Below are 9297 nucleotides of genomic sequence, written 5' to 3'. Positions count from 1 at the left end.
TTGAGGTAGTTGTGACAGAGGCAGAGAAATACTTGGGACTGCAAGGTTTTACTGCAGAACAGTTACAGGAGGTGTTGATTGGTAGTGTACTGTCCACCCAGACCGCTGGTCTGGAGTAGGATTAGATAGGGTAAATAGTGGAATGGGGTGGTGTTTTTTTTTGTATACATTCCTATATTTATTTTTTATTTCGAGAGGTCTAATAGTTGTCAGGGTAATTTTTCCTTTAACCCAATTTTACAGTACCGTATCACAGAGAATTTAATGTAGGTAGACCGTGAATGGCCTCACACTCCAGTACAGTAGGTGGCGGTGTATACACTTTAAATAGGATGCGAGCCACCAACCCAATCCCAAAGAACAAGAAGATCACGGTGTTGGAGGGGCGGATCACTATGTTGTTCATTCTGATCACAGCAGTGCTGTTGAGTCTCTAGGCTAGCGCAGCTTACGCTAGCTTGGCAATAGCTCTCGCATGAATTAGCTCGTTTCTATTTACGCTACGGTCGAACTATATATATAAAATAAAAAAAAGAATGTCGAAGGAGGTAAGTTTGTATTGATTACTATTCATTAACGTGCTGATAGGTTGTAGCGTTTGAGTCCGTAACAGTTATGCTATTTGTAGGCGACGCAGTATTACTTACCTAACGTTAAACATGACAGCAGGCCATTTGATCTGACAGGAGGCCATTTGATCTGCAGCTGTAAAGGTCTTTGTCAGCATTGTTATTTAGCGAGTCATAAGTATTTTCACAACTTATTATGAAGATGGATTTTTGTAAACATTCGCCCATTTGTTCACAATTGCAACTGCATTTTTATGGCGCCTGCATCAAGTAAAGTGTACAGTCCGCCATTATACCTAGGCAGTTAGATAGTAGAGGGCGTGCGGTGACGCTAGATAGCTAACGTTAGCTCTGCGAGATACGCTTTTGTCGCGGACTTTGAATAAGCAAAAAGCGCTAGTGTGTTTGAGTTAAATTAATTTAAAAATGTGCACTGCTTGTTAATTTGTATTACTGATAGTTTAATAGCTAGCGTTAGCGAAATGGCTTATTCCTAGAATGCCTACCAACCCAGGCTCCCGATGCGTTAAAGCAGCAGGCCGCGTACCTAACTAGCTAGTAACGGTAGGCCATTTCTGATCGTAGTAGTAGACCTGACCTGCTATGGCTAGTAATGATCCCCATTTGCTTCTAATCCAGTATGTTTCCCTCGCATTCATTTCAGTCTCCCCGTGAGCCGGAGCAGCTCCGCAAGCTCTTCATTGGTGGGCTGAGTTTCGAGACCACCGACGAGAGTTTGCGGACCCATTTTGAAAGATGGGGATCCCTCACAGATTGTGTGGTGAGTATTGTATTGCTTTTTTAATACTGAACAAAAATATCAACTAAACAATTTCATAGTTATTTTTTTTTTATGAGTTACTGTTCATATAGAGGAAATACACTCATAGCACTGCATCTCAGTGCTAGAAGCGTCACTACACACCCTGGTACAATTCCAGGCTGTATCACAACCGGCCAGGATTGGGAGTCCCATAGGGCAGCGCACAATTGGCCCAGCGTCTTTAGGGTTTGGCCGGGGTAGGCTGTCATTGTAAATACGAATTTGTTCTTTACTGACTTGCCTTGTTAAATAAATAAAAAATGTTGGTTAAATCTTTTGGTTAAAGATACCTTTAAAAAATGGGCCTCACAATGGGCCTCAGGATCTTGTCACAGTATTTTTGTGCTTTCAAATTACCATTGATAAAATACAATGCTGCTTGTTGTCTGTAGCTTATGCCTGCCCATACCATAACCCCACTGTCATCATGGGACACTGTTCACAATGTTGACATCGGAAAACCGCTCGCCCACACAACGCCATACACGTGGTCTGCGATTGTTATGCTGTTTGGACGTATTGTCAGATTCTCTAAAATGACGTTGGAAGCGGCTTATGGTAGAGAAATTAACATTCAATTATCTGGCAACGGTGCTGGTGAACATTCCTGCAGTCAGCATGCCAATTGCATTCTCCCTCAACTTGAGACATCTGTGGCATTGTGTTGTGACACAACTGCACATTTTAGTGGCCAATTGTCCCCAACCCAAGGTTTACATGTGTAATGATCATGCTGTTTAGTCAGCTTCTTGATATGCCACACCTGTCAGATGGATGGATTATCTTGGCAAAGGAGAAATGCTCACCAACAGGTGAGTGCTATGTGCTTATGGGACATTTCTGGGATCTTTTATTTTAGCTTGTGACATATGAAATCAACACTTTACATGTTGCGTTGATATTTGTGTGTAAAATATATGCATACATACACACACTCTCTACAGTTCAAAAGTTTAGGGTCACTTAGAAATGTCCTTGTTTTTGAAAGAAAAGCAACAAAAAAAAGTCAATTTAAAATAACATCAACTTGATCAGAAATACAGTGTAGACTTTGTTAATGTTGTAAATGACTATTGTAGCTGGAATATATATATATATATATATATATATATTTTTTTTTTAAATGGAATATCTACATAGGCGCACAGGGGCCCATTATCAGCAACCATCACTCCTGTGTTCCAATGGCACGTTGTGTTAGCCAATCCAAGTTTATCATTTTAAAAGGCTAATTGATCATTAGAAAACCCTTTTGCAATTGTTAGCACAGCTGAGAACTGTTCTGATTTTAAAGAAGCAATAAAAAACTGGCCTCGGACTAGTTGAGTATCTGGAGCATCAGCATTTGTGGGTTCGATTACAGGCTCAAAATGGCCAGAAACAAATAACCTTCTTCTTAAACTCGTCAGTCTATTCTTGTTGTGAGAAATTAAATCTATTCCATGCGAGAAATTGCCAAGAAACTGAATATCTCGTACAACGCTATGTACTACTTCTTTCACAGAACAGCACAAACTGGCTCTAACCAGAATAGAAAGAGGAGTGGGAGGCCCCAGTGCACAACTGAGCAAGAGGACAAGTGCATTAGTGTCTAGTTTGAGAAACAGACGCCTCACAGGTCCTCAACTGGCAGCTTCATTAAATAATGCCCACAAAACACTAGTCTCGCCTCCCGGGTGGCGCAGTGGTCTAGGTGCACTGCATCGCAGTGCTAACTGCGCCACCAGAGTCTCTGGGTTCGCCCCCAGGCTCTGTCGCAGCCGGCCGCGACCGGGAGGTCCGTGGGGCGACGCACAATTGGGCTAGCGTCGTCCGGGTTAGGGAGGGTTTGGCCGGTAGGGATTTCCTTGTCTTATCGGGCTCCAGCGACTCCTGTGGCGGGCTGGGCGCAGTGCGCGCTAACCAAGGGGGCCAGGTGCACGGTGTTTCCTCCGACACATTGGTGCGGCTGGCTTCCGGGTTGGAGGCGCGCTGTGTTAAAGAAGCAGTGCGGCTTGGTTGGGTTGTGCTTCGGAGGACGCATGACTTTCGACCTTCGTCTCTCCCGAGCCCGTACGGGAGTTGTAGCGATGAGACAAGATAGTAATTACTAGCGATTGGATACCACGAAAATTGGGGAGTAAAGGGGATAAAATTTTAAAAAATAAACACTAGTCTCAACTTCAACAGTGAAGAGGCAACTCCGGGATGCAGAGTTCCTCTGTCCAGTGTTTGTGTTCTTTTGCCCATCTTCATATTTTCTTTATTGGCCAGTCTGAGATGTGGCTTTTTCTTTCAAACTCTGCCTAGGCCAGGATCCTGGAGTTGCCTCTTCACTGTTGACATTGAGACTGAGGTAGTCACCTGGAATGCATTTCAATTAACAGGTGTGCCTTAAGTTAATTTGTGGATTTTCTTTCCTCAATGCGTTTGAGCCAATCATTTGTGACAAGGTGGTGTACAGAAGATAGCCCTATTTGGTAAAATACCAAGTCCATATTATGGCAAGAACAGCTCAAATAAGCGAAGAGAAACAACAGCCCATTACTTTAAGACATGAAGGAAGTGAATCTGGAAAATGTCAAGAACTTTGACAGTTTCTTCAGGCGCAATTGCAAAAACCATCAAGTGCTATGGTGGCACTGGTTCTCATGAGGACCACCACAGGAAAGGAAAACCCAGAGTTACCTCTGCTGCAGAGGATAGGTTCATTAGATTTGCCAGCCTCAGATTGCAGCCCAAATAAATGCTTCACAGAGTTCAAGTAGCAGACACATCTCAACCTTAACTGTTCAGAGGAGACAGCGTGAATCAGGCTTCCATGATCAAATTGCTGCAAAGAAACCACTACTAAAGGACACCAAGAAGAAGAAGATACTTGCTTGGGCCAAGAAACATGAGCAAGGGACATTAGACCGGTGGAAATCTGAGTCCAAATTTGAGTTGAACTGCAGAGTGAAGGAAAAGCAGCCAACAAGTGCACAGCGCATGTCAGAACTCCTTCAATACTGTTGGAAAAGCATTCCAGGTGAAGCTGGTTGAGAGAATGCCAAGAGTGTGCAAAGCTGTCATCAAGGCAAAGGGTGGCTACTTTGAAGAATCTAAAATATATTTTGATTTAACTTTTTTTGGTTACTAAATGATTCCATATGTGTTATTTCATAGTTGTGATGTATTCACTATTCTACAATGTAGAAAATAGTCAAAATAAACTTTTGACTGGTACTGTACATATTATGGTCTTTTGTAATTTTATCAGAAAATTAACGGTTCAATTCCGAATTCCTCAGGTAATGAAAGATCCAGTCACAAAGAGATCGAGGGGCTTTGGCTTTGTCACTTACAGCTCTGTGGATGAAGTTGACGCATCAATGGAGGCTCGTCCTCATAAGGTTGATGGCCGCCAAGTGGAGCCCAAGAGAGCGGTGTCCAGAGAGGTGAGCGATGTCTGCTTTGACTATAAAACATAGAAACCTCCCAGTTTCACATATTTTGGTGTTCGGGTGCTGCTGGAGTTTCTGAATATGTAATGGAATTGTTTTTCATTTCCTTTTGAGTATCTTCTGTTTGTCTTTTGAAGTGATTTTAATATTTTGAATGTCATGTTGGACAGGATTCCTCAAGGCCAGGTGCTCACACCACTGTGAAGAAGATCTTTGTGGGTGGCATCAAGGAGGACACAGAGGAGCATCACCTTAGGGACTACTTTGATCAATTTGGCAAGATTGAAGTCATCGACATCATGACTGATAGGACCAGCGGGAAGAAGAGGGGGTTTGCCTTTGTTACATTTGATGATCATGATGCAGTCGATAGGATTGTCAGTAAGTTCTCAAGTCAACACCATTGATACAGAAAAGCTGCTATTGTGTTTTTAGATGTTTTAGTTTTTTTCGTCAAGTAATTTACTGATCTGTTTTTAACAGTCTCCTTTCTCTGCTTACAGTCCAGAAGTATCATACAGTGAATGGCCACAACTGTGAAGTGAGGAAGGCTTTGTCAAAGGAAGACATGAACCGGTCCGGTATGTATTGTAGCAGTTGACTCCCAACAACAACTGAAGCTTTAGATGTGATGTTGAGAAAGTGACTGACCTGTTTGACGTCTGAATTTCAGGGCCAAGAGGTGGAAACTTTGGTAGAGGTGGCGGATATGGAGGTATGAGCACTCAGTGGTTTTTATTTCCTTTTAAACCATATTCAACCTTGTTCCGTAGGGAATTAATTTACTAGTTGGTTGCCCAGGTGCAATGCAGGCTTCAAGTTATTCTCACATTTGTAACGATTATTTTTTTCTAGGTGGTTTCGGTGGAGGTAGAGGAGGTGGAGGATATGGTGATAACGATGGATACAATAACTATGGAGGCAATGGTGAGTTCTTCTCCTGTGTTTTTTCTAGATATTGTAAAATAAAATGTGGGCAATGTTTCCGTGAGGGTTTGCCAGTTTGTCCTAAAGCTTAACTTGTTTGACTTATTTCCTTAGGTGGCGGCTATGGTGGAGGTCCCGGCGGGTATAGTGGTGGCAACCGGGGCTATGGTGGGGGAGGGGGCGGCGGTTATGGTAACCAGGGTGGCAGCTATGGAGGAGGCGGAGGAGGATACGACAACTACAACAATGGAGGTGGTGGTGGTGGAAGCTACAGAGGTGGTAGGTCAACCAAGCATTGGTGCGCTGCACATATAAATAGTGCCATCACTTAGTTTTGTATCAGGATAGCTGTGTGTGATGGATAGCTTGGAATTTAAAACTCTTATCTGTGTCCTCTTGTAGGTAACTACGGAGCTAGTAGTGGTGGTGGGAGCAGCAGTGGAAGTGGTGGTGGTGGTGGTGGAGACTACAATGACTTTGGCAATTACAACAGCCAGTCGTCCTCCAGCTACGGCCCAATGAAAGGAGGCGGCAGCTATAGCGGCGGCAGTGGAGGGGGCCGGAGCAGCGGCCCATATGGTGGTGGTGGTGGTGGTGTTGGTGGTGGTGGTGGTAAGTCCCATGTTGTTACTTCCCCTTGAGGTAATTAAGAACAGCCTAAGTCCCTGGATTTGTAAGGGAGGAAAATATAGGCGTTTCCCTAGTAGCTAGTCCCTTGAGTTGAGCACTTACATAAGGCCTGGCCCATTCTGCAGGTGGTTACGGAGGAGGCTCCGGTGGTGGATATGGAGGGGGCTCCGGAGGTCGAAGGTTCTAGGTTCTGAGGTAAGCACTGTACTGAAAAAATTGCACTGCACCTCTAGATTGGACTGTTAGATGTAGTTTTGGAGTCCGTACATTGGAGGAATTGAGATTGCCATTTCCACTATGTGGCTTCCTTGGCACAGCCTAGTCCAAGATGCAGCATAGTTGTTTTTAGAAAACAAACCACTCCCTTTACATATGGCCAGTAGGCCTAGGCTCGAGGGCAATCATATACCGTGATACATGTGCTGAAATTGATTGTCTGAGTTCTGTATGGGGATCCAGCAGCAAACCTTTACTTTCACAGAATCTACCATCTATTGAGCCCCTTGGCATATATGGATTGGACTGAGTTCGAAACATCCCCCCCCAACTCCACACACACAATCTGCCCTCCTTGTCTTTGCTATGCAGTGCAACGGGCTTGAATTGAAGGCTTGCTCCTGGCTTTTCTCCTCGTGACCCCACTCAAATGTAGCTGATAATGACGAAAGAAGGAAGGTGCAAAAGTTTAACAATGTTGTTCCGTATTGTCCAACAGGCTACAGTACTTAGGAGAGGAGAGCCAGAGAGGTGACAGGGAAAGGAAGCAGCAGGTTTACCCCCTAGATCTGCTCAGCCAAGCACAGTTGTGGCAGGTTTACATCTGCCACATGAAGAGAAATGTACAGTAGAAAAGGAAAAATCATGTGGAGAGGGAGGGAGGGGAATGGGTGGGTCCTTTTCAAACCGTTCTTGTCAAATGCTTCCCAGCAGGATTATATGATTTTGTAGTTTTGCTGTTTTTGTCTTTGAAGTGTAAAGCATTCCACTAAGGTTTTATGTAGGGTGTTTTGATTTTCCCCACACCTATATGGTGTTTTTAAGATGTAACCGCCACCAAATCAAGATTAAATAAACCGCTTTTCAGTTTTGTTTTTTTACATTGTGTATTTTGATTGATGGGTTCCTGTTGATTGTGTTACATGAGATGAGTGGTCCTCAACAGATGAGTAGATGGTATGAAGTGTAATTGGAAAATCCTCAGAGTACTTGCGTTATGTTCCATATTCAGTATCAAAGCATGTTATTGTTTAGAAAGTGCATTTTTGTTTAGATGGTTTACCTCATTGCCTATGGTGAAAATACCCTGCTTGCTTACAGAGGTCAAAGGCCTTTGTGCTTCTGGGCCGCCGGGACGGTTTCTCCCCTAAAGTTTAGCATTGTTGCCACTGGACAAAATAAAAGTTTGCTTAATGGCTTTTCTGTTGGCTCATAGCTTCACAATCAATTGGAGTCTAGCTTACACACAGAACTTGAGACTAGCCTATCAATTGGAGGAGCCAGCTGAGAGGCTAGTCATTGGGAGGAACCAGCTAAGGGAGAGAAGTAGCAAGATCCCCGCGAGGAGCCAGTGAAGCAGGGGACAGCAGCAGTCTTTGAGTACAGATGGTTGCTCTTGTAAGACTAGCGAGAGGCAGCTCGAGAAAGGAAGGGGTATTTTATATACCATGCTGGTAGGTAAGAAGAGATTTTTGATCAACTCTTGTATTTGTAACACTCACCTTTTTGAAAATGTTAGCAGTCCATGTTAAGTCTCAAGGTAAATTCACTAACATGGGCTCCATAGGCATTTTATTCCAGCAAAGGTATTTCATCTTAGAATAAGAGGGCTATAGATTTAGTGAATTAACTACCAGTGTTTTTGGTTGCCCAATTACCTGAATGATGCAAACCTTGACTGCTACTCAACTGCATTTGTGACAACAAAAGTGGCCGGATATCCTCAACATTAATGACTAGATCTGGTTACACTAATGTTGGTAGTGCATGAATCTAGAATAAAGTCACTCAGTAGCACTAAAAATGTATGTACTTTCTTTAATATCTCTCTCATTTTCAGGAATGTAAGATGTCTGCACTAGTGCACCTCGCGTGCACCTTATCTTGCCCCTCTACACCTGTACTGAGATGACCAGCGGTTGCAGGACCAATTATGACATGGGTATGCTGGATTATTTTTAAACTTTTGTTTTTGTGATGCCTCACTTTCTCTGCTTTGTGCAGGCAAAATATCAGATTATTTAAAGATGAGGTGTGCTTTGTGTGGTTTTAATTGCTTTAACGTTTGTCTTTCAGTGTCATTTTAAATGGATAGAAGGGACACTACAGGAATGCTGCTGGACAGTTTTAAACTTTTGTACTAACTTGCAATAAAATGTTTTGTTTTTTTAAGCATTTGTCTTTATTGTAAACACTTATGAGGATCTGGTATGTTTTTCCAAATGCAGTCTTGATTGTATGTTGTGTAGAGGCAGTTCATTCTGAATAGACAACTGTGCGTGGTGCAGAGGGAAATTTATTTTAGCTTTTTATCACCTATTTGCTGAATGTCAAATTCCTGTGTATGGGGTTTAATGGAAGTGGAGTAAGGAGAGGTATGAAGTAGAGTAGTGGTAGCATTTTCAGACAAAGAATGCATGATGTTGGGAAGACATGCAAGGTAAGTGGAGAAACCCTGCCATGGCTCATAACATGGCAAGTTAAACAGTTGGCAGTTACTGAACTGCTGACAATAACACACAGCCTAAGCAGTCTTATTACATAATTCATGTTTTCCTGTGTTAGGGCATCATTCTTACAAGAGGTCTATAGACCTTTATTAAAATGTATTCATATAGCACTTTTCATTACAAGTAGAATGTTTTTTTGAACATAAACAATTTAACAAAACAAATGTAGGGATCTGGCAGTTCATTATGGCGCAATAGTC

The 9297-nt window shown here is 42.8% G+C and overlaps 1 protein-coding gene across 5 annotated transcripts; it reads left to right on the top strand.

Moving 5' to 3' along the window:
* The first annotated feature begins 391 nt into the window (after positions 1-391).
* LOC129846492 (heterogeneous nuclear ribonucleoprotein A1-like) lies at positions 392-8759 on the top strand. Of its 5 annotated transcripts, none has more exons than XM_055914450.1 (12): positions 392-548; positions 1234-1350; positions 4662-4808; positions 4985-5195; positions 5318-5395; positions 5488-5529; positions 5670-5741; positions 5856-6020; positions 6144-6335; positions 6497-6566; positions 8428-8529; positions 8664-8759. In XM_055914450.1, the coding sequence occupies exons 1-10, from the start codon at positions 537-539 to the stop codon at positions 6556-6558; spliced, it is 1098 nt and encodes a 365-aa protein (XP_055770425.1). In that variant the 5' UTR covers positions 392-536; the 3' UTR covers positions 6559-6566; positions 8428-8529; positions 8664-8759. The 5 variants fall into 5 exon arrangements, with proteins under 5 accessions (XP_055770425.1, XP_055770419.1, XP_055770413.1 ...); XM_055914444.1 differs by having other exon boundaries at positions 7087-8529; XM_055914438.1 differs by having other exon boundaries at positions 6144-6353.
* The last annotated feature ends 538 nt before the right edge of the window (positions 8760-9297 follow it).

The sequence above is a fragment of the Salvelinus fontinalis genome, chromosome 3 (genome assembly GCF_029448725.1).
Source record: "Salvelinus fontinalis isolate EN_2023a chromosome 3, ASM2944872v1, whole genome shotgun sequence".
Lineage (NCBI taxonomy): Eukaryota > Metazoa > Chordata > Actinopteri > Salmoniformes > Salmonidae > Salvelinus > Salvelinus fontinalis.
The sequence above is the reverse complement of the archived record's forward strand: the minus strand, read 5'-3'. Positions and strand labels throughout refer to the sequence as shown.

Excerpts from the sequence above, each read along its gene's own strand:
- LOC129846492 (XM_055914438.1), top strand. Across the intron at positions 5,396-5,487 it reads GGAAGACATGAACCGGTCCG|GGCCAAGAGGTGGAAACTTT; the intron begins GTATGTATTGTA and ends TCTGAATTTCAG. Across the intron at positions 5,530-5,669 it reads TAGAGGTGGCGGATATGGAG|GTGGTTTCGGTGGAGGTAGA; the intron begins GTATGAGCACTC and ends ATTTTTTTCTAG.